This window comes from Malus domestica, chromosome 16 (genome assembly GCF_042453785.1).
Source record: "Malus domestica chromosome 16, GDT2T_hap1".
Classification (NCBI taxonomy): domain Eukaryota; kingdom Viridiplantae; phylum Streptophyta; class Magnoliopsida; order Rosales; family Rosaceae; genus Malus; species Malus domestica.
In genome coordinates this window covers 18407986-18434493 of record NC_091676.1, presented here as the reverse complement: position 1 = coordinate 18434493, position 26508 = coordinate 18407986, and the positions used below count along the sequence as shown (strand labels likewise).

Below are 26508 nucleotides of genomic sequence, written 5' to 3'. Positions count from 1 at the left end.
ACTAAGTATAATTGGATAAAGCTCGATCCTACAAACTCGTAGGCGAAAACCGTTCGCGAATCGGAGTTGAAATGAAGAAATTAGAGACGTTTTAGTTGTTAAAAAAATAATACTAAAAATAAAAATAAAATTTGAAGCTGCCAGATGGCAGCAGGAGAGAGGGGAAAAGAGAGAGTTGTGGGAGAGAAAAGGATGGAGGGTGACCGATCAGAAAGGAAAAAAGGAGGGGAAATGAGGGAAGGGATAAGGAGAGAACTGGCCAACCTGGTTTCTCCACCCGACCCGGTTCCTTGACCTGATTCTATCTCCTCTATTCGATGTCCATTCGAGGTGGTTGCTATCACACCCCGATCCCGATATATGTCCAAGATCGACACGTGATGTCAGCACGTCCCTGTTTATTTAACATGTCTCACCTCTAAGACAAGACCAAAACACAATCAATGATTTAACCATTCATTTCCTTTTATTTCATGGCTGCATCTAACCTTTGCGTTAGACTGCCTACGTACCCTAAGAAGGGATCAAGCCATTCATAGTTCACCATTCACTACACTCCTATGTTTATTACAGTACATTCTAACAAAAAGGTATAGCATCCCTCAATCAATTATTAGAACTTGACAAGCATGAAATTACTAGATTTAGGGCTACATAATAAACCCACATGACAATCAAGATTTCCACTTCATCTATCATATAAATCACTATGTTTCAACATAATATTGCAATTCATAGCATGCAACATCTCAAAGAACAATCAATGAAGCACAATATTATGCTCTAGCCACATTGGTCAATGAGTCTAACCATAGTAACAACCATCATATCCAACATCATTCCACAATCACTCCAAGTAATCAATTCCAATAATCAAAGATGCACGATATGAACATTGAACTATTTTAATCAATCAATAAGATCACATATCAATTCACAAAATTTAATAAAGGAATCCCACATGCTTCCCTACCTAGATTCCAAGTAATAATGTGATAAACCAAATTTATAACACAATGTCTACTGTGAGCAATTCCTATTCACTTGAATCTAGGGTCGAACTAACCTTATGAGAATGAGTAAGAGAAAGGATTCCAGACACTCACCGGAATCCAACTAAATTATGGTCGTCTATCAAAATGTACCAAATACAACAAATCCTCATCACCCCTAGAATGCGTATTGTCACGCCCCGATGTCGATATACGTCCAAGATCGATGCGTGATAGTAGACTATAGGGGAATGCCAGAAAATACAAACTGAATACTAAACTGAAAATAACAATGATCACATTTGTTTAAGGAAAGGTATAGGGGTAACCTAACACTCTAAGTTCTCTGAACTCTGTCTGCTACCCCAAAGCTCCACGTATCAACTAAACATGCACAATCGCCCCCTACACTATGGGAATGGTGCACCGGGCAAACAACAACCCCGATAACCCACGAAGCTCGTGTGAGTAACAAAAATACGACGTATGCGATAATAATAAAAACCATCCATCAATCATGGCTTATAAACATCAAATATAAAATCATACCTTATAATATCATAAATAAACCATTGAAAATCCCGAAGGAGTCACGTAGACATCCATTGACCTGTCTGAAGTCAAACACAAGGTTATGAATCAATAACTTATGCAATACGCCAAAATGTAGGGCTAAAGCAACACAGTTCGGTCGAAGCCTACATCTTTGAAGAATGTGATTTTGAACCACTCAATGAAATCCAACAAAATCGGGTTCCGGACTACTCAACGGAATCAAAATACCAAGCGGGATTTCAGACCACTCAACAAAATCCAAACCAGGATATGATTCCAAACCACTCAACAGAATCACGGAGTACAATGGATATCGAACCACTCAACTAAGTCCAAGGCAGGATACAATTCTGAACCACTCAATGGAATCGTGGAACACAAGGGATTTCAGACCTCTCAACAGAATCTAGACGGAGCAAAGTATCAGACCACTCAACGAAACCCCAACGAAACCCATTTTCGAATCACTGAAAGGAACCAAGCAGAAGTCTAAGGAACATAAAAATGGCTTGAAGGAACAAGACATGAATCAAGTTACTCATTTTACGAAGGCTTAATGAAATGAAACAAAGCACAAGTACTAAATTTAGAACAGGTCAATGAAGCGAGAAATGAAACAATATCGAAGTAAACAAATCCCCATGACAATGGGTTAAAAGTCCATTACTAGCCCTCACATTTCACAAACAATTCAACAAACATTTCACAAACATTTCCAATACACAAGTCAAATCACATTTAATAAAATAGATCGATGGCTAAATATAAAAATATCAATTTTATAGAAAACATGTTTATAAAACAGAGTCATATCCACAAAGGATAATAATATAAGAAATCAGGGTAATAACTATATCACATATATTAAAGTCACTCACCTGGAGTCCGCGCTACGACTCCCTAGCGTGAATATCGAGGTGTCACGAACGATTGTCGCCTAGAACAAATAACAAATCATGTCTTAGAATTTTATTGATAGAACACGTAATTGTAGCTTGTACACATCATATAGGATATGCTAGATGGATTTGGATTCAGTTGACCAAAAGTTAACCGTGGGGTCGACAACCTTAGCAATTCAATCTGGAAGATCTACACATCAGATTTCAGATCCAAAACTTCCTAGGGTCCTCATTATGCTCATAGAACAACATATTAAAATTTTATCGTGATCCGACGGTCGGATATCTGCCAATCACAAGTTCAAGTAGCGGTTATATTCAATACTAGATTCAAACAATCGAACCATACCAAGCGGATATCAAATCTAAAATCAGGACATCGATTAACTTCAAAAGGCAATGTTAGCCCACTGGCCACGTGCTGCTGCGGGTGGCGGTTTCCGGCGAACAGAAACCACAAATTTCGATCGACTCCAAAATTTGCCAAATTTTATAGAAATGTAGAGCTCAATGAGGGAAATATTTTTCATACCTAGGCCGAAGTCCACTTCGGCTAGGAAATGGCTTGAAATGCCAAGAGCCACCAGAAACCCAAAAAATGGTTGAACCTTGATTCGTCCACTCCGGTATTCTGTCCCCAAACTTGTTTGGGGTTTGTTCCTAGGCTCAAGAGGTGTCTAATTGTGCTGGTAATTGAAAAAGAATGTTTTAGAAATGGTGGATCGCCGGTAAGGGTTTCATAGCATTGACATGGGTATTCTTCATGAAACGATGATGAAGTCTCGTCGATTTTGCTTATAATTGGATGCTAGGATGTCATGGTGATGTTTGGTGGTGATGGGAGGTTGAAGAAAGATGGAAAAATTGACAAAAAACCTGTCGAAATAGTCACAGGAAACCGGTTGGGAGAAACTGGTTGCGGGTCTGAAACTGGTCGAAGGTTTGGGATCCAGTTGGCTGTTCCACACTTCTCTAATTTCTCTCCCATCTCTTCTTTCTGATTGGGCAATCCCACATCTTCTGTCTCTCATTTCTCTTTTTTCTTTCCATCACAGCCACACACGTAACTCCAGATCAAAGCTCCAGCAAATCTAGAGCCTTCCAAATTAATAATTAAATGACCATTTTGTCCATATCTTTGTTCATTTATATCTTTTTCGTTATAACTTCAAATTACATTCTGTTTGTGCTCACGCATTCGTAGCGAGATGTCCTATCCGAATATGTAAAGAAACTGGAAAATAATGAAAGGATCAAATACGTCCGTGAAGAATCTCGTTTAATACAATAGGGGCATTTTGTCCTTTTACTCATAAAAATAACTAAACACCGTAAATATAAAAACGTCAAAACTGCAAATACGAATATGAAATACAAAGTATGTAATTTTAAATAGTGAAATTTGGGGACGGGATTTCACACGTATGGTCCCCCATTACGGATATACCAAGCAGAACCATAGGCATAATCTAAGCGTGCAGACAGTGATCACCCATCGCGGATATACCAAGTAGGACCACATCCAAACTCTAGGTAGTGATCACCCATTGTGGATATACCAAGCATGATCACTCCTAGAATGCGCATGGTCCCTCATTGCGGATAAACAAAGCAAAACCATATGCATAGTCTAATAACGTAGGCAGTGATCACCCATCACGGATATACCAAGCAGGACTGTATCCTATAGCTCTAGGTAGTGATTACCTACCCCTACCTCAACCCCTATGAGTTACAATGTAATACCCTGAAAATTTAAATATATGAATATGTGGAGGAAAATCGAAAATAAATCGATTTATGGTTATGGAAATTTAATTGAGGAATTTTAAAATTTTGTTACTGGAAATTATTATAATTTATGTATTTGTATTATTGAGATTTTATATTATTTTTTGAGAATTTATATTAATTTATTTGAATTGAGTTTTAAGTTAAACTCGTTACGAAATTTGAAGTTTGGAAATTAATGATCTAAAATTTGTGGACCCTTTGAGGTCACAATTTATATGTTTGAATAGAGCTCGATCTCACGAACGCGTAAGCGCTAACCGTTTGTGAAACGGAGTTATAACGAATAAGTTATTAACGTTGAAAGTTAGGGATATTTTGGTAATTTTAACCTTCTTTGGAAATTAATGATCTAAAATTCGTAGACCTTTCGAAGTGACAATTTATATGTTTAAATAGAGCTCGATCTCACGAATGCATAGGTGCAAACCGTTCGTGAAACAGAATTATAACGAAGAAGTTATTAATGTTGAAAGTCAGAGATATTTTGGTAATTTTAACCTCTTTAAAAGGCTCCGGATTTTATGGAGCCATGTGATATGCCACATGTGTGGCTGGGATGAAAGGAAAAGAAAATAAGAGTGAGAGATGGATGGCTGGGATGAGAAGAAGAGAAGAGAAATGAGAGAAATGAGAGAAATGAGCAATGGGACCGGCTAATCAGGAAGAGAGGAAATAAGGGAGAAGAGAAAGAGAGAGCTGGATCCCTCTTCGACCCACCAACCCGACCCGGCCGTATCTCCCGATTCCAGCCACCGTTGATGATGGGACCTGTGCCAAAATGATCCTTACCTCGAACCCATTTGTTCTCTCTTCCAATTGCACATAGGAAAATTGGCCTTGAATTTGGGAGAAACCGCACGGTGGGTGCGGGGGTTATTGCCGTTGATCCTCCCATTTCTTGAGGTCGGGAACAAAGCCCAAACAATTTTTAGGGCGACATAGCTGTTTTGGAGTCGAATTAAGAACACCCAAATTAAGGGTTTCCAGTGGTTCAAGGGCGATTTGAGGTGTTTCCTGGCCTAATTGGACTTCAGCCCAAGTATGAAAGTTGTTTCTCTCATTCAAATATACTTACCTGTAAAATTTGGTAATTTTTAGAGTTAGTCGAAAAATTGAGTTTCCGATCGCTGGAAACCGCCATCTACGGTGGCGCGTGGCTAGTGGGCCGATTGGATGTTCTAAATACGAATTTGGTACCCATTGGATGTGTTTTAATCATTAGAACTAATGTTGGATATTTCGTTTATTTGGAATATAATCGAAAATGGATTAAGATTTAATGGTGAACTACGAAAGGTTTAATCCCACTCAAGGGTATGTAGGCAGTCTAACAAGGGTTAGATGTAGCCCTAAATAATTGAGAATTAATCTTTTGTTAAGAAATTAATAGAAGAAATTTGGGGATTAAATTGATAATTTAATCGTTGTTTTGATAATTAAAATATGGATATAGTTTTGTGAGGAATTAAGGAATTGAAGTCAAGACTCGTGGTTAATGGTAGTAAATTAAGCAAGAGTTTAAATTGGGCCTATCATCGGAATTATTTCCCGAAAATAAATATTTCGGGGTGGGGCGTTACATACAACGTAGGCACCTGCACTATCAACTTCTCATGGCCACTAACTAAAATGTCACATAAGCATATAAGTTCTACAGAATATTTCTAATAGGATTTTAGGCTCACATTGTCATGACAGTTATCACACATATCATTCATATTATCAAGAAAGTAAATACACATATATATCTCACAATAAGGCGTCCCATACATGTAAACCGAGGTATATATTATCTGAGATAACTCACGAACCAATATAGGCCTACTACGACCCACATAGTATCTAGTATTACTAATTTTAATATTTAAGATCAATTCATAACATATTAACCAAAAGTCAACTCTCTATCACAGAGGGGTCCACAACCCTATATAATTCGATCTGGAACATCCGCTCATGGATTTCCGATTCGTAACTTTCCAAGAGTCTCTTTAATCTTCTAGAACAATATCTTAAAATTTTGGAATGATCCAACGGTCGGATCTCCGCCAGTCGCTAAAATTAAGAGGAGGTCAATGTTTGGTTTTACAAACTTAGAAGTTCAATTCAGGAAGATCCGTACGTCGGATTCCCAATCCGTAAGTTTCTAATGTCCTCAAATATTACATATTATAATGCATTAAAGTTTGGCAATGACCCATTGGTCGGATCATCGATTCATATAATGATCAAGTGGTGTACCATAATGAAAATAGGTTCAAACAATCAAATCACATCAAGTGGATAACAAATTTGAATTCAGGACTGGCCAGGCGTCGCCGCATGTGGCTGCCGGCCGCCTTGACTTGCGGGAAAATTCACCTAACTCCAAAAATTACCAATTTTACAGCAATGTAGAGCACAACAAGAGGTAGAACTTTCATACCTGGGTCGAAATCTAATTCGGCCGGGAAACACCTAAAACCCACCTCAATCCGTAGGAACCCTGGAAATGGGTGTTTTTCAATTCGTCGAATTTGCAACTCTGCTGCCCCCAAAATTGTTTGGGCTTTCTTCTTGGCCTCAATAGAAGGCTAATGGTGGTAGTGATCGAAGGAAAACATTTCACAAATGATGGATCACCGTTGAGAATCACCCAGACTCGTTGGTGGGTTCCTGGCAAAACCAAAGTCAAAACTCGTCGGGTTTGGTTGATTTGCTAGAAAAGCATCGCGAAGCATTAGAAAATCACGCCAGGCATCTAGGTTAGAATCGGGTCGTGGTTGGAAAACAAGTCAAAGGAAGATTTGATTCTCATCTCTTCTCTTCCTTCCCTAATTTCTTCCTATTTGATTTGCTAGTTTCTCCCCTCCTTTCCCTCATTTCTCTTCTTTTCTTCCCATCTCAGCCGTACACATGGCACCCAGATTGTTGCTCTAGCAAATTTGGAGCCTTCTAGGTAATGGTCAAATGACCATTTTTCCCTCAACTTTGTTCGTTTATAACTCTTTCGTTATAATTCCAAATTACATTCCGTTTGCGCCCATGCGTCCATATCAAGACGTACTACCCGAATATGTAAAGAAATCTGGAAAATCATGAACGGATCAAATACGTCCGCTAAGAATCCTGTTTAATACAATAGGGGCAATTTTATCCTTTAGTTATAAAAAAAATTATACGCCGCAAATACAAACACGTTGAAACGAAGAATAAAAAATACATAATTTTAAATAATGAAATTCGAGGACGGGGATTTCACATCCTTCCCTCCTTAAAAAAATTTTGTCCTCGAAATTTCCATTGTCAACCTACTTAACACTACAATAATTCCACTGATAACAAAACACTGAATGGCATTCACACTTCATCAATTCTTAGATTAAGCTAACCTTAAGTTCGATAGTTTCGAACTTTAATTCACCACACAAAATAATCACAAACATAGCCATATCATCAAAGAAGATACCAATTCCATGACACAACTTAGACCTAGTACCTAAGCTCTGATACCACTAAAAGTTGTCATGCCCCGGACCCGACATACGTCCAAGATAGACACGTGACGTCAGCACATCCCTGTTTATTTAACATGTCTCGCCTTCGAGACAATACCAAAACACAATAATTGATTTAACCACGCATTCATTTCCTTTTATTTCATGGCTGCATCTAACCTTTGCGTTAGACTGCCTACATACACTAAGAAGGGATCAAGCCATTCGTAGTTCACCATTCACTACACTCCGACGTTTATCACAATACATTCTAACATAAAGGCATAGCATTCCTTAATCAATTATTAGAACTTGACAAGAATGAAATTACTAGATTCAGGGCTACATAATAAACCCACATGACAATCAAGATTTCCACTTCATCCATCATATAAATCACTATGTTTCAACATAATACCGTAATTCATAGCATGCAACATCTCAAAGAACAATCAACGAAGCACAATATTATTCTCTAGCCACATTAGTCAACAAGTCTAATCATAGCAATAACAATCATATCCAACATCATTCCACAATCACTCCAATTAATCAATTCCATGAATCAAAGACGTACGATATGAACATAACTACGTTAATCAATCAATAAGATCACATATCAATTCACAAAATTTAATAAAGGAATCCCACAAACTTCCCTACCTAGATTCCAAGTAATAATGTGATATGACACACCCTGTCCCGAAGGAGGGCATGCTGGCCGTCACGATCTACCCACCTTAAAAAATTTCGTCCTCGAAATTCACACAATTTTTACAATCCATCAATATCCAAAAAACAACCTGAAACACATCTCTCTCATTCGATTTACGGATCTTCCGGAATTGGAGTTATAAGTTCATAAAATAGAATGTTAACCGTCACTTGGTTTTGACAATTGACGGAGATCTGACCGTTGGATGATAATGAAATTTTAGGATGTTGTTCTAGAGATATATTGTGGACCTCTGGAAGTTATGGATTGGAAATCTGAGTTTCAGATCTTCCGGATCGAACTACGTAGTGACATGTTTTATATAAGTTGTATATTCTATCGATATGATTCTGAGGTTTGATTTGATGATTGCTCTAGGCGCCGATCGTCATGACGCCTTGATGTGTTGTGCTAGGGAGTTGTAGGGCGAACTCCAAGTGAGTGGGCAGTTGTTTTCTATTTATACCTATATACTATTGATTTTCCTAGAAATTGAATTTATATGAAAGTATGTTTTAAAATGCCATGCATGCATATTGTGAATTATATGAATTGATAATTGATGCATATATATATATATATATATATATGTGTGTGAATTGGTGCTGTGGACGCACAGGTGAGTATTAGGTGAGTTTTATGTTATTTATGTGAATCATTGATGATGTGAATTGTGTTGAGAGCTCATAACCTGCACCCTGGTGATAGTGCTTATATTATTCACCCTGCACCACACGCTCACCTTGGATCCAAGTAGGTGCATGTCGTACAGACCGATAGAGGGTTCCGACATGCTAGTCGTACAGACCACTAGAGGTGGTTCCGACTGGTAGGTGACCTTAAATTATGTGCACATATGATTGATGAGAGAAGCACTAAAGCGTATTCTTACACCATTTTTGTTGTACAGACTACTTCAGGTAGTTCCGATTTATGTGCAGAGTAGTGTCGTACAGGTCACAATTGGTGACTCTGGTTGGATTGGATATTAAGCTATACAATTAACCGTACAGGACCAACTGCAGGGTCTCCGGTTGATTCCTTATTTCACCTGTTATAATGTTGCATCCTTATTATGTTTTGATGCATAGCATGGCATGTTTTCTTGAAAAGTGTTAAAGACTTGCGATTTGAGTTTTGAGATTATATATGATTATATATATACTATTTTCTGGGAAAGTATACAGGTTTTACAGTGAGGGGTTAGAATTGTTGTTAATTGAAATGTTTTCGAAAAACTTTGTTTTACTGACCCACTCAATCTTGTTTTGCGCCCCTCCAGGTTTAAGATAACAGAGCTTTGGTGGCCACGAGGAATCCAACGGTGTTCTGACAGAATTCACAAAAGTAGGATTCACCCTCGGGTGTTATATCTTAGTAATTGTATCTTTAAAGCTTCCGAACTATGTAAATGGTTACGTCACTCTCACGTGACGGCCAGCATGCCCTTCTTCGGGACAGGGCGTGTCATGATAAATATAATTTATAAGCAATTCATGTTCACTCGAATCTAGGGTCCGACTAACCTTATAAGAATGAGTAAGAGTAAGGATTTTGGACACTCACCGGAATCCATCTAAATTATGGTCACCTATCGAAATGTACCAAATACAACATAGGTAGTGATCACCAATCGCAGATATACCAAGCAGGATCACCCATAACAGTCCTCCATCGTTGATATACCAAGCAGGACTGTATCTTATAGCTTTGGGTAGTGATCACTCAAAGTGAATATACCAAGCATGATCAGTCCTAGAATGCATATGGTCCCCCATTGCAAATAAACCAAGCAGAACCATATGTATAGTTTAATAATGTAGGTAGTGATTATCCATCGTGCATATACCAAGCATGATCACTCCTAGAATGCGTATGGTCCCCCATTACGGATAAACCAACAAAACCATAAGTATAGTCTAATCGTGCAAGCGGTGATCACCCATCGCGGGTATACCAAGCATGATCACCCCTGTAATACGTATGGTCCCCTATCCCAGATATACCAAACAGGACCATCCATGTACCACTGCTACATGGTGCTGTAAATTCAACACACAACCGACCCCTACCTCAACCCCTATGAGTTACAACGTAGGCACCTACACTCTCAACTTCTCATGGCCACAACGTAGGCACCTACACTCTCAACTTCTCATGGCCACTAACTAACATGTCAAATAAGCATATAAGTTCTACATAATATTTCTAGTAGGATTCTAGGCTCACATTGTCATAACAATTATCAAACATATCATTCATATTATCAAGAAGGTAAATACACATATATATCACAATAAGGCATCCCAACAATAAGGCATCCCATACACGTAAACCGATGTATATATATTATCTCATTAATATTCCAAAACAATATCCTAAAATTTTCGTTCCAACGGTTGGATCTTTGTCAATCACTAAAATTAAGAGGCGGTCAACGTTTGGTTTTACAAACTTAGAAGTTCAATTTGGGAAGGTCTGTAAGTTTATAATGTCCTCAAATATTACGTAGTATAACACATTAAATTTTGGTGACGATCCAACTGTCGGATCGTCGATTCATATAATGATCAAGTGGTGTACCATAATGAAAATAGGTTCAAACACTCAAATCACATCAAGCGGATAAGAAATCTAAAATTATAACATCTAATTTAACTTAAAAAGGCATCATCGACCCACTAACCACACGCTTCTGCCCCCAAAATTGTTTGGGCTTTGTTCCTGGCCTCAATAGAAGGCAAATCATGGTGGTGATCGAAGGAAAACGTTTCACAAATGATGGATCACCACCCAGAATCAATCGAACCCGTCGATTGTTTCCTTTCAAAACCAAAGTCAATACTCATCAAGTTTGCTTGGAGATTGAAGGGAAAGTGGCCGGAATATGATTTAGTGGTGGTGAAGAGCTCTGATTTCCTAAAAAAACATTGCGAATAAGTTGGAAAATCACGCCGAGCGTCAGGGTTAGAACCGGGGCACGGTTGGAAAACGGGTTAAAGGAAGATCCAGTTCTCCTCTCTTCTCTCCTTTATTTCATGTCCTCTGATTCGCCAGTTTCTCCCCTCCTTTCCCTCATTTCTCTTCTCTTCTTCCTATCTTAGCTATACACGTGGCACCCAGATTGTTGCTCCAGCAAATCTGGAGCCTTCTACGTAATGGTCAAATGACCATTTTGCCCTCAACTTTGTTCGTTTATAACTCTTTCATTATAACTCCAAATTACATTCCATTTACGCCCATGCATCCATATCGAGACGTACTATCCGAATATGTAAAGAAGTCTAGAAAATCATGGAAAGATCAAATACATCCGTGAAGAATCCCATTTAATACAATAGGGGCAATTTCATCCTTTTACTTATCGAAAAAAAATTATACGTTGCAAATACAAACATGTTGAAACTAAGAATACGAAATATATAATTTTAAATAGTGAAATTCGGGGACAGGATTTCACAGTGTTAGTGTCTATGATAAGCTCTCGGCGAGCCCAATGTCTCTGCGGTGTTAGATTTTTAAATTCCTAACCCAATTTTACAAATTGAAGCCACAAAGTTCTGGTTTGTCTGGCGAGTTTTCCTTTTTTTTGGTGATTTTGAAAACAATTACCATCGATCACCGCCACCAATAGTCTACCCTCAACCCCAGGAGCAAGGCCCAAGTATTGGTATGGCGTCGAAGTTCGTTTTGGCGATGAATCGAAAACACCCATTTTTAGGGTTCCCGAAGGATTGAGGTGGTTTTCAGCTGTTTTCCGGCCGAATTAACTTTGGTGTAGGTATGAAAATTATTCCCCTAGACGTACTCTACATTTTTGTAAAATTTGGTAATTTTTGGAGTTAGTCGAAAAATTGAGTTTCCGTTCGTCAAAAACCACCGCATGCGGTGGCACGTCGCCAAAGGGCTAACTCTGTCTTTCTAGGCTAAATTGGATACCCCAAATCCATATGTGATATCGGTTGATGAAATCCCTTCATTTGGACATATTTTTGTTAGAGGCCGCCACTTGATCATTATAATAATTGACGATCTGATTGTTAGATCGTTACCAAACTTTATTATATTATTATACGTAATATTTGAGGACCTCAGGAACTTACGGATTGGAAATCTGGTGGGTGGGTCTTCCTGATTGATCTACTAGGGTTGATTTTGATCAAAATGTTCTTAATCGTTCTTGAATATTAAAATTAGTATTACTAGAGACTAAGTAGGGCTTAGTGAGCCTATATCAGTTAGTGAGCTATCCTAGGTAATATATACCTCATATTACGTGTGTGGGATGCCTTATTGTGATATAGATGTGTATTTATCTTCTTGATAATATTAATGACATGTATGGTAACTATTATGACAATGTAAGCCTAGAATCATATTAGAAGTATTCCGTAGAACTTGTATGCTTGTGTGACATGTTAGTTAGTGGTCATGAGAAATTGATTGTGCAGGCAATTACATTGTAAGGGGTTGAGATAGGGGTAAGGTGATTGTGTGTTGATCTAACTACACCATGTAGCAGTGGTACATGGATGGTCCTTCTTGGTATATCCGCGATAGATGACCATACGTATTTCAAGGGTGATCACGCTTGGTATATTCGTGATGGGTGATCACTGCCTGCACAATAAGACTGTGCTTATGGTTCTCCTTGCTTTATCTGCAATGGGGGTCCATATGCATTCTAGGAGTGATCATGCTTGGTATATCCGCGATGGGTGATCACTGCCTACACAATTCGATTATACTTATGGTTCTGCTTGGTATATCCATAATAGGGGACCATACGCATTCTAGGGGTGATGAGGATTAGTTGTACTGGGTACATTTTGATAGGCGATCATATTTTAGTTGGATTCCATTGAGTGGTCTGGAATCCCTACTCTTGCTCATTTCCATAAGGTTAGTCTGACCCTAGATTCGAATTTATAGGAATTGCTCACAGTAGACGTTGTGTTTATAAATTAGAATTATCATGTTATTACTTGCAATCCAGGTAGGAAATTATGTAGAATTCCTTTATTAAATTTCATGGATTGATATGGGATCTTATTGATTGATTAACGTAGTTAAATGTTAATATCATGCATCTTTTATTCTTAGGATTGATTAATTGGAGTGATTGTGGAATGATGTTGGATATGATTATTATTACTATGATCAGATTTGTTGACCAATGTGGCTAAAGAATAATATTGTGCTTCGTTGGTTGTCTTTGAGATGTTGCATGCTATATATTGTGGTATTATGTTGAAACATAGTGATTTATAAGATGGATGAAATGGAAATCTTGATTGTCATGTGGGTTTGTTATGTAGCCCTGAATCTAGTAATTCATGCTTGTTAAGTCCCAATAATTGATTGAGGAATGCTATGCCTTCCTATTAGAACGCACTGGGATAAATGTCTGAGTTTAGTGATTGGTGAACAACGAATAGCCTGATCCCTTCTTAGGGTACGTAGGCAGTCTAACGCTAAGGTTAGATGCAGCCATGGAATAAAAGAAAATGAATGCATGGTTAAATCATTGATTGTGTTGTGGTCTTGTCTCGGAGGCGATACATGATAGATAAACAGGAATGTGGTGACATCACGTGGCGATCTTGGTCGTATGTCGGGATCAGGACGTGTCACCACTTGTCTAGAGATGTGGTGTATCACTCTGTGTTCCGGGCACATCGAAAGATCTCTCGTCATCTTGACTACTATTGGCTCGTCATCTTGATTACTATTGGGAAACAACGCCACAAAAATAAAACTAGGAAAATGTAATTCAATTTGAAGTCTTTCTCTTATTCTAAGGAAAAAAAACTAATAATAATAATGTCTTAATGATAGTTGACAATTGGGAGAAAACATAGTGTAAATGAAAGGTGGGTGGGGTGTATGGGCACCAGCACATGTGGCGTTTTTTATTTATTATTTTGTCTCTTATCATTAAATAAAGTTAATGAATGATTTTTTATTAAAATGAAAAAATTTGAAACCCTTTTTCATTAGTTTTCTATTTTAATATCCAACACCTATTGATTCTTAACTCTAAAGATAAAAGCAATCATTGAAAATGACAAAAACATTTGGTGGAGTATTTTAAATGGACAAAAGTCATGTTGACAAGGGACTTGGATTGTCTGCCCTCCTCATCCCATACATTTCCCATGCCCTCTTATATTCTGTGATCACGGTTAAACCACGTCAACATTTTATATTGATTTTGTTATAGAAATAATAAGACAAAAAGTAATAGAAATATAAAATGTTGACATGCCTTAACCGTGACCACAGAAAACGGAGGGCATGGGGAAGGTATGGGATAGGGAGGGCAGACAATCCAAGTCCGTTGACAAGACCTAATAGACAATAGACTTGGCTTGTGTGTGGGGGTTTTTTTTTTTTTTTTTTTTTTTTTTTTTTTTTTTGTGGTGTGTGTTCATATGGTTGAAAAATGTTCATTGGGTGTTTTTTTAATTAAAATTTTGTTTTGGGGTATGCTATCCACAATTTTTTTCTTTTCCCCACATACTACTCTTAATTTTCGACCGTCGAATCAAATGAATTGAAGAATATCAAAAGACAAAAATAAAAAAGGCATAATTCTATGTTTATATTGCCAAGTTACCACCAGGCCTTTATCATATTCTTATTGATATATGGATAATTTTAGGGATATCAAATTTTTCAATCCCCTATGCAAACCGAATGATATGATTTTGGATGATTGGATTAGTAATTAAGTGTCAATTAATGTGTTTATTTCTTACTGTTTACACGTATTTTGGTTTAAGAATTTGGTCTTTCGAACATTGTTCTTAATACATCCATTGTGCACCAATAGGAATCGACAATTGAAAGTCTCTTGTTTTACATGGATCGAAACTTAATATCTAAAACGTTCACAATTGACGACATGGCCTCAAAGTTTTTAGACATCTCCAATGATATAAGTGGAAGTATAAACAATCACGTCTAATCAGAGCGTGTCATGTAGATCGTAACATTAGACTGACAAAACTACCTTGATAGCATGAGCATATCATTATCCCTCGGATCCTCAAATCGTGTTCGTTCATTGTATATCGTGTGATCAATTTTTGTCAGGTACTATTCATATTTAATTTAAAATAATTTATGGTCACACGATGTACAATGAACGTACACAATTTGAGAATCCGGAGAGGATCCTCATTCATCATTATCTAAACTTAATAGGCAAAGTAGATCAGCCCAATAAAAAATAACAAAAGCTCACAACTACCAAGGTCAACGACCAATTTATCCCAGGAGGATCTTCTCCAAATCTTCTTTGTGAGGATCCTCAAATCATGACCATTCATATTATATCGTGTGGTCAATTTTCGATATGTACTATTTAAATACTACCTCTTACAATCGTTTGATTAAAATAAAATTCAACAACGTTTTCTATTTGTCTTTCTTTTCCCATTTATGTCCGAGATACACTACTTGTATTAAAGAGGAGACGATGAATTAAATATGGCTCAAGGCTCACGCATGAGAAAGTTGCTCAATCTTGGCTAAATGCTATTGGGTTAGCTGAATTTTATTTCTTAATTAGGAGGACTGATCGTCGGTCTTCTGACCTTTTTTAGTTGTTATCTATAAGTAGGGATTGCACCCATTTTGCTAAATAATAGAACCCAATTCTATGTTATATTTACATTCATATCTGAAAAATGAAAACCACCAAATAAAATCATGCTTGGATTTACCAGGTTGATTAATCATGCCAATATAATAAATTCAAAGAAATGTCCATGATATCGAGGGAAAAAAGTGCTATAGAAATATAAAACTTAAAACATAGCATTGCATCATAAGACACACGTACACATCACACGACACTCACCACTCAGATTGGTAGGCATCATCAGATTACACAGTAATGAAAATGCCCATCATTCAAGTCCCAGGGACGACACTACTTACCACACAAACACAACGCATAAGTTCATAACCTCGTACTATAGTCATAAGATGACCACATAGACTCAAAACTAGCCAACCCTTCAATGATGCGCGTTGATGGGAGAATCAGTGTGGCAGCACTTGTAACTCACGAATGTCTCCATGGTGCGAGGACACTCTGGGCATTTCATGGTCTCCGGGACCTTTCCAGCAACGCTCGGGATGTCAAGGCGGCAGCAGTGCCTCATAGTCTGAATCACCTTCTCGTAGTATGCTTTGAACGAGAATTCAAAGCCCTTCTCCTTTATGAAGTTCTTCCATGTGTCGAAGTCGTCAAGGACCTTCAAGATTGTGAAGCCATGGCCACTCACCACCACAGTAGACCCTTTAGTAAGCACAGCCCATCCACCCTCATTTTTGTAGGAAAGCAGCTTCTGGACTTCTTTGGTCACAGTGTCAGTTTGCTTGTTGACTTTGGTGAAGAACAAGCTCTCAATTCCATTCCAAAATCTCCCGAGAATTCCAAGGTCTTCTCCGCCTTTCGGGCTCTTGCCAACACAAAATAGCTCAATATTGATCTTCAATTCCTTGATGAAGGGGTCATTGGCAATGGTAGTTGCTTTCTTTGTGAACTGCTGGATCCAGTCATTGTCTTTGCCTCCATAGAAGAAAATGTACTTCTCCTCTTTGATCTGTTCGAACAAAGAAATAAAAATTATACCCACAAATTTGAATTAAAATTGGTGCTGTAATGTTGTGCAATTGTGAAAAATGAATTGAATTAATTACCCAGGTCTGTATGGTTGGGTGAATATCATTCACAATGGGAGTGATCCATTCTTTGTCATTTGTGATAGTATCTTCTATTCCCTTATGAAAAGGAAATGCCTTCATTCCATGAATCCGAATCAAGTGGAGAGCATTCGTATTTTCCACCTTGCCTTGCGGGTTCATCACTACCACAGCGGGCTTGCCCTTGAAGTGCCACTCCTCCTTGATGAATCTGATGCCGGCTACAGGCGCAAAATACCGCACAGTGTACCATGGCATCTTGGCCATCAAGACCTCGAACTTCTTTCGTAGGTCATCAGTCCATTGCTCCACAATAGGGATCCACACAATCTTATACTTATCGTCTTTCTTTGTCCCCTCATAAACTGGTTTGATAACCGAAATGTCATCATCAGAAATGTCAAGGGTGGAAATGAACAAAAGCACATACTTCCTCCTCAGCACATCAATGCTAACCTGTTAGAAAAATTACGGACAATGATTACATTAATTAGCTACATACACTACAAACGGTAATAGTAAAATTTACCAAAAAGTTGTAACGAGCTATGAGAGCAAACCGTTTTGTTAGTAGAACCATCAACAATTGGCTGCACGGTATCCTTAGTGAAAATCAAGGCCTTGAAAACCTCCATAACTTCGGCAGGGGTCTGAAAAAGTTTCCTCAGCTTCCGGTAGGTTTCCGCCTCCTCTGTTTTACACAGAAAACACTTAATTTTCAGCAATGCATATCAAGTGTAATATGTCCGTGTACAACAGTACAAGTACTCACCTATCTGTTTTTTGCAGATTAACAGTTGTATCTTAAGTTTGTTGAGGATGTAGTGGATTTTTTGAGCAAATTGGGACAAATCATATGGCTTCTCTCTACAATGCAGGAAACCAAGTCAGAGAAATATGACTTGTTTTAAAATTGTAGTAATCATAAATATATACTTTTAGAGGGTAATTGGTTTGGAAATAAAGAACTTACTCATCACTGGTTAGAAGGTTGATCTTAGTTGCACAAGAAAAAATAGTTATGATAGACCAATAGACATCGACCGGTATGTGATCCATTGCAATTGCCAATGCTGGCACATCCTTTGGATCATATGCAGAAAGCTTCTCAAGCTCGAACATGCACTCAATCACTTGCAATGTGGTCTTGATCAGGACGTTGAGCTCAACAACAGCTTGCCTGCGCTTCTGGAGGTCCGCGGGCTTGAGAAGGACCGGCACTCTCTTGAGGATTGCGACGGACTTGGCAAGTAGGTCACTTTGTTGAGTTTGGGCAAGGAACCAGAACTCTCCATATTCCAAAGCAAATGCTGCAAAGGCCAGCACTGCCTTGGCTTCCCATGAATAAGTTGAGAGCTTGTTGAGTATTGCCAAGGTTGATTTGTGGGCAATTTCTTCACCTGGTGGCTTGCATGACATCTGAAAGAATGATTTATAGGAACTATAAGAATTTTCTTTTCTTTTTAACAAAAATAAAAGGAAAATTAAGAATTAATCAATTTGTTATGCAATATTGTAAATAATGACCTCACAGCCAATGGACTTGAGAGTGCACAATGGAGAACTGAAGGTGGCTTTGGGGGGCTTCTCATCAATGGTTTCAACATGTACTTGGGTGCCCTGCAACAAGTCACTAGTAATTATTCACCATTTGGAAGTTTGCTGATGCTTAAAATTAAACTCAGCTCAGTAATATAATTGCAAGATATTTCTTACTTCTAATCACTTCATTAATCAGATATTGTTGGATTACCCAAAAAAGAAACCAGATATTGTTGGAGAAAGAAGTAATATTATACATTTGGTTTTTTACTTTTTGTTAATGATTTGGATTCCAAATCTTTAAAACTTCTAATTTTTGTGAAGATTATTATTAATAAAATCATTTTCAAGCCTTTAATTTATACGTGTCCGATTTACCAACAGAGAATTGTATGTGGCTCTTCTGTTAAATACAAAATTAAAGAGGTCCAGAGGCAACAGCATTATCAATATCAATAGGAGAAGGAAACGTCCAGAATTCAGCGTTCAATAAGAGAAGGTCACGATTAAGCCACGTCAATATTTTATATCAATTTTTTTATAAAAATAATAAGATAAAAAACAATGAGAATATAAAATGACGTGGCTTAACCATAACCACAGGAATAGGAGGGGATAGGAAGGGTATGGGATGGAGAGGGCAGAAAATCCAGGTCCAAAATAAAGAGTAAAATAAATAGTACCATAATTAATTTTTTAATATAAAAATACGATTTTTCGTTAAAATAAATAGTATCGAAAATTTTCCGTTAAAATTCCAGAAAAAAGAAACCAGAAATTGTTGGAGAAAGAAGTAATATTGTACGTTTTGACTTTTTACTTTTTGATAATGATTTGGATTCAAAATATTTAAAACTTCTAATTTTTGTTAAGATTAATAAAATCATTTCCAAGCTTCACAATGTATACGTGTCAACAAAGATAAATGCATGTGGCCCTTTCTGTCAAATACAAATTGAAGAGGTCCAGAGGCAACAGCATTATTAATATCAACAGGAGAAGGAAAAGTCCGTATCCAGATGTCAGGGTTTAAGAGCTGTATTGTAACCCAAGGAGAAAAAGGTGCCAAAGAAAGATAAATCAAAAGAAAACATCAAGGTGAAACAATGTCTACCCTGATGAGTACTAATTTTTTTTTATCGTTTACCTTAATGTATTAAAAGGCCCTAAGTTCAATTTGTTTTTGAAAAATTTAGCTAGTTCGAAGTTATGAGACGGAACATTTACCATGTTTTTATCTAAAACAAATTTCTAAGAACAGTCTCTACATTCCCAAATTAATTTTTCCATAAGGTAAAAGGTTAAGTTTAATTATAAGAAAAGTGTTCTGAATAATTATAACAAAAAGTTCTCTACATTCCATAAGGAATATTGTGTAATAAAAAGTTAGACAGTGTTCTGATAAAATAGTTTTCAATTTTTTTTAATGATGCAGAAAATGAGTGCTCTAATAAGTTGAACAAAATATAAGATGCTAATAAAACAAGGCATAAGTATTGAATAGTACTCTCATTTTACTTATTTTGCAGTATCATATTTTAGAACTATAACTCTAGATCAAGTTAATTATTTCCTTATTTTAGTTAGTGCAGTATCTTGTGATTTGACAATGCTTTTAGGAGATTTTTTATGCTATTCTAAAGTATCGAATATTCTAAATTTTTAATTGTAAGATATTAAGATAAAAACTAATACCTAAAAATCCCGAACTATCCTATACTCAATAGAATTTTTATATTTTTCGAGCATGCCCCCAAAAAAGCTGTCAGATTGCAAATCGTTAGTGTTGGGGACCAGGGCCCATTTAGGTTAATTTGCTGCCTCAGATCGGACGGAAAACGACTACTTAATGGTTGGATCTATTAGTCAGAGCACTCAAACAAAATGTCCTTTACCCACTTCATCTCTTCCAATTTTGAGGACAAAACCAACTGAGATATCAAGTGCCGTAATCTTATTTTTAATAAATGCAAGGAAATCTAGCACAGCCATCGGAATTAAGAGCAATGCTAGTTATCGTCGCGTAGGCAATTGAAGTTAACATTCCCTGGCTTACGTTTTACTCTAACTAACAGTCTTCCCAAAATAAACAGAGAGACTATTCTGAGCATTTAAGCGACTGTAGTTAACATTTCTCTTTCAATTAGCGAAGAACATAGAGATGTTACACAATCTCATACCTGCACAATGTTATCAACGATCTGGGTCGAACGCTTGATGATGTTTTCAGTGACAAGGAAGAGAGAATCAACGTCAAAGGAGTCGTCCTCATGGACGTGTGTTGCATAAATGAGCTCTAATATTTTGTTGTCAGACATGGTGAAGAGGCTGAGCTCACCCTCAATGTGCTGAGCAGTGGTGGCGACCGTCGAGGCCACCTTGCTCACCACATTTTGCGCTATGCCTAGCATGGTTGATGGAAAATGGCTTACTGGCTTAACTCTGGGGAAAAATGCTGAAGGAAGAACACGAAGGATGGCTTAAGAACAAGGGCTAGTGGGCTGTTCCGTGCAGTTCATTGCTGCCCAGTGCCTCTATTTATAACTATGTTCATCTCGGAATTTAGCAGATAAGTGGGGCCCAGCTCTATAGAAAAACGACACTTCTAGGATCGTTATGTTTTAAGAGGCACGTGAATAATTTTCGAGACTTTTTATTCAAAACAATCTTTCAGATTGACATAAATTTTCATTTTGATAACTGATAAAGAAAATTAATAGGAGTGGTCGATGAGTTTGTTCACCGTAAATTATTTTGATTATTCTGTGAAAAATTTGTTAATATTCTTGTTAAATTATCACACACTACTACAAAATATGACTCTCATGACACTTGGTAAATTTTTTAATAACATTCTTTTACTAAAAATGTCATTAAAATGATATTATGACGTAACTTAAAAAAAAAAGAAAAATGGGAAAAAAAAACAAGTTATTGAAGAAGCTACGAAAGAAAAAGAAAAAAAAAGAGACGTGAGTGAAAAACATAAACGTGGTGTTTATCGTTGTCACTCAGTATGAATTCCCCACTTTCTCAATAACCTCCCACAACTACGCCGACTGCCAAATTCAGTTCTCCCTCTCCAGCATCCAAACGCATTCTCTCTCTCTCTCCCCACTTGCCGTCAAGGTCCGTCCCCTCACTTCTATTGTAAATCTTTATCTTTCAGGTTTTCTTGTTCAATTGTTCACACTTTCTTTTTATGAAACCCTAAATTAGTGTAGTGGGTTTGATCTGTTCAAACATGTAGTAGAAAATGCACTCAAATTTACAAATTTAAATTGTGGAGTAGGAAGGCACCTGTCAATTGTCAGAAATCAGTAGAAAATATGAGCTTATGTTTATCTCTCTCTCTCTCTCTCTTTCTCTCTCTCTCTCTTCTCTCTCTCTCTCTCTCTCTCTCTCTCTCTCTCTCTCTCTCTCTCTCTCTCTATATATATATATATATATATATATACGTGTGTGTGTATATATATATATGTATATGTATGTATGTATGTATACTGGTGTGCTTGTATGAACTAAGAAAGTGACTTCAAATGGTAATGCAGCATTCCATCAAGCAAGAAGTCATTCAAGTTCGTGTTGTACTTCTCATTCGTTTCTCTTAATTTAGGGCCTCAGATGAATATGAGCAGATATTATAGATGACAAAAGTGAACTAACCAAATAAAAACTAGAGTGAACGAACAGAAAAGTTATATTCTACATTAATCAGAATATCATGCTTGCTTATATATATATTTTTTGGATGGTGATTGAAATATGACCACAAATTAGTATGTGGAATCAATAACTAGCTTCAATTAGTCTGCTTTTTTGGGATTATTTTTCTTTTCGATTGTGGATTTTTTCTTGTTATTATTCAATTTATTGGAAGTCAGAAAAACTCATGTCTTGCTTTTGCAAGATATAATAAGTTTGATTAGTAGTGATTAACTTTGATTTTGATGCTATCAGCATGTTGGTTCTTTTATGATTGCATGTATTTCCCCTTATGGTCTTTCATTCATGTTTTATGGTTCTCCATCATGTGTTTTTGTATCAACTCTAGAGTGTGGACTCTAAATACGATAGCACCTCAATCCAGTAAGGTTGGGTATTAAATATAATTGTGAAAAGACATTTATTGGATGAGTTCTTTGAAGTTATAAATCTATAGCCTTCAATTCTGAAATAAGTGGAAAATGAATTTAAGGATAGCAATAGATTATTCAGTACATTTGATACATATTATATGCATTCAGAATCCAAGATAACTGAAGAAGTGGAACCATATTATGGTCGCATCTTTCTAACTTATTATGTCATTTTTATGTAGCCTCTTCCTTGCTTTCAGATTTAGGACTTAACTTCCGTGCTTTGAAAGAAGAGGAATGGGTTGGTGTTGAGGAAAAGGGTTTTGATTGGTTTAGTAGTTTTGTTTGTTTATTTGGGAATTCGTGTTTGGTTGCTGAAGATTTGATGGATTTTTGCGTCTGTTTGTGGTTTGGTGGCAGTCATTGTTGAATGGATATGGGGAACAAGTAGATGGTGACTATGATTCCCTCACACCACTGGTATTGTGGAAGCTGGTGTAAATTAGTATGGAATGTTGTTTTGTTGTGTCGAATTTGTTCGTATGGGTACGAAGTTTCCTGTTTGATTATATTTTAGATTAGCCGAATGACAACTGAGACCGGGCAAATTGGCTTGTCGAAAAGCGGGGGAATGGTTTTTGTGAATGGGAACTGTTGGATTTTGTGGCTCAATACTTCTTGGGCCTTTAGTTTTTTGTCTCAAGCCCAAATAGGTTTGGCCTTTTGTTACCCATTTGAAAGCCACATGGCAGCTAGGGTTTAATTAAAAGGCACCAGCCTTATATAAGGCAATTCATGCCATTTGGTCAGGAGAGAGAGCAGAAACGCAGCGGCAGCAGAGAGTAAAAAAACAGAGCAACCGACAGAGAAGAAAGTTAAGTGCTGCTATTTTTTTCTGTCCTCCATTTGTGCAATCATTCATTCAAAGATATTGTGCTACATTTGTGGCTTTTGGGAGAGAAAAATTGGTATGTGTTTCTTCTTTTCCATTTGTTCTTTGTATGAGTGAGAGCTATTGGGTGTATGTGGGATATGGGTTTGAGTGTTGAACTCTATTTGTAATCTCCTTTTGATATTAGTGGAATTTCCTCGCCGTCTCGGAACTGGACGTAGGCTTACGCCGAACCAGTATAAATCCTTGTGTCATTTGGATTATTTGTCTTATCATATTTTGCTGTTGTAGTTTATTGGTTTCATATTTGACGCTTCCGCACAACAGGAACAATAGCCAAATTGGAATCTCACTTTTCTCTCTGTGTTTCCAATAAATTCTTCAGTTGCTTTGTGTTTTCTTCCTATTGTGTATAAAAACTTAATTATGCATGGCCATGCCCTTTATTTTGGGTTCAAGTTGCTATATTGGTATCTCACTACTATTTGTTTATGCGTTATGCAGTTCATAATACGAAAGAAACAACTTTGAAGTGGTTCTCTTTTTTCTTTTCATAGAAATTCTTGTTCCTTTTCAGGTAATATGACATCAGTAATAATGCCAGCAGCTACCTTGGGAGCAGTGGGTTATGGTTACATGTGGTGGAAGGTGTGCAGATTATGTTGTTTGTAGGTAATTTATAGTTCAGTAATTTACAGCTAACGGTGATTTTTTCAAAATATTATCGCCTTCTTATTAGTTAATGACTAAATTTAGTTTTTGTCATCACATGTTTCATTTGATTGTGATTTGTTGCAGTTCAAAGAAAAAGCTACTTAACACTCAAGAGGAATTTGATGCATCAAGAATAGAGTGGGCTGAGTATGTTGATGACTTCATCCCAATAGATAAAACACTAGACTAGCTAGCTTGTGAAATTTTAAATTAAGTGGTTTTATTTTAGTAGGAAATCTCTACACATTTTATTAAATGTTTGATTGTGAGACTGTTTTTTGTAATACATGGGTTTACAAATTTATGAAGCAATACTGGTTTATTTAAGGTAAATATCTTGCTTTATGGATGAATGATTTCAAATTAAAAATACATTATATATGTGTTGACCCTAGAAATTACAAAGCCTACGTGGCGCGCAGGCCAAGTATATTCTAAGCTAACTACGTCCTTCGGTGATTGCGGGCGTGCCAACTCGTCGGCCGGGGCTCGGCCGAGGAGTAAATTTGATGATGCTGCGTTGGGTCGCGCTACTGACTTCTGCGTCTTGCGATTGCGGCCGAGAAAGGAACACGTCTCGGCCTCTTGGGTTCTCGAGCCTGAAGACAAGGCTGCTATTTCTTACAAAGTTCACGAACCGAATTCGGCTTGCAATGTGCCGAATGTAATAACTGTGACACCTCACCTCGCCGAGAAGGCTAATGAGATGACCTCGACCAACAAGGATTCGAAAACCCTTCTCGACCGAGACTTGGATAGGTAATCGACCGTTCTCGCCGCAGTGCTGTTGATGCCAACGGAAGATACTGCGAGACCGACCGACTCTACGGTGACAGAGCTATCTATGCCGACTTAAGATATCACTGGTTGCTTCCACAGTGCTGTTGATGCCAACGGAAGATGTGTCAGCGAAAAAGGAAAAGAAAAAGATCTCAAGTTGTGAGAGTTTGCGCAGGGCAATTTTGTATTGATTTTGTGGGTCTTTTTTCTGATGCAGAGCGCCTTGTACTTATAGTGATCAGTTCTTGCTGGGCACGGCCTGGTAACTTCATAGAGTTCATTTGTAACTCAAACTTGTGAAAAGAAATTTGATATATCAGAGGGCTATCCTTTCAAACTGTCGTGCCTTCTCAAACAAACCAAAAGTCTATCAAGACTTATCACATCATCTGACCAAATAGTAATAACCACTATTATATATATATATATATATAATAGATATTTTAGGAGTTGGGAGCTTTTCGTACGCACGGCATAGCCGCATAGGCATGCAGGCCTAATATATATATATATATATATATATATATATATATATATAGTAGATATCTGAGAGACTTTCGCACGCACAGCATCTCATCATACTGATCATCCCATTCCAACCTTGTAGAATTTCTCCACACGGTTCTTAATAATAATTGAAAATTATCTCAACCACTTTATCATCCCACGGTCTAGAACTTTACTCATCTAACGGCCTTGACTGCACGGGCCGATAGTGTAAATTTGGGTCCAAACATTGCCCCCCAGTTTCCTTGAGCTTCGGCTCGTAAGCCGAATGGTTAAGGAAATTAAGTTTCTCCAGATGATCAAGAGTACAACAGCACCAAATGAGACAAAGTGGCCGAAAAGAAAGCACCCAAAGAAGGACAAGGATTGTCTGCCCAAAGAAACTGTAATTTGGCCATGAATTGAACTTGTGTCAGACATTACTCATGGCATCCCACACTCACAAACATGTCCTTTTGACCGAGTCTCCACCTCTCTTTTGCTGCTGTCTTCATCGAGGCCGAGGTCGAGAAATATTTGGAAGGTCGAGACAGATTGTTGGAGCTCGGCCTGCCTATACATATACATATATATATATATATATTAAACTTATTGTACTCTGCCAAACCTTTTCATTCGGCCAAAAGCATTCCTTCGGGCAAAAGCTGCTTATATATATATATATATATATATATATATATATATATATATATAATTAGCCTAATTGTCTGATATGATCGGCCAGCCATGCAGTTGGCACATATATATATATATATATCTTTCCTTCTTGGTAATAGCACCCCAAAGCAAGCTGTAAAGCTCCATCACATCTTTTCTTCTCTCTCTTTTAGTCAACCACTTTT

General features: G+C 37.3%; 1 protein-coding gene and 1 long non-coding RNA gene across 3 annotated transcripts in view; one reads left to right on the top strand and one right to left on the bottom strand.

The window, feature by feature from the left end:
* Positions 1-16240: 16240 nt before the first annotated feature.
* Positions 16241-26508, bottom strand: part of LOC103425708 (protein SIEVE ELEMENT OCCLUSION B-like) — a 68531-nt gene continuing 58263 nt past the window's right edge. The window contains exons 1-7 of one of the 2 annotated variants that reach the window (XM_070815820.1): positions 20875-21317; positions 18680-18772; positions 18126-18571; positions 17925-18019; positions 17713-17843; positions 17150-17608; positions 16241-17052 (exon numbers count right to left, since the gene is read on the bottom strand). In XM_070815820.1, coding sequence (XP_070671921.1) covers positions 16462-17052; positions 17150-17608; positions 17713-17843; positions 17925-18019; positions 18126-18571; positions 18680-18772; positions 20875-21105 — 2046 coding nt within the window. In that variant the 5' untranslated portion in view covers positions 21106-21317 and the 3' untranslated portion in view covers positions 16241-16461. Of the gene's footprint in view, positions 17053-17149; positions 17609-17712; positions 17844-17924; positions 18020-18125; positions 18572-18679; positions 18773-20874; positions 21318-26508 lie in introns of those variants that run through there. The other variant, XM_070815821.1, reaches the window with a different exon arrangement.
* On the top strand, positions 21686-24602 carry LOC139192914 (uncharacterized). The gene is made up of 3 exons (XR_011577466.1): positions 21686-21823; positions 24243-24337; positions 24464-24602. It is a non-coding gene; the product is annotated as an uncharacterized lncRNA (long non-coding RNA).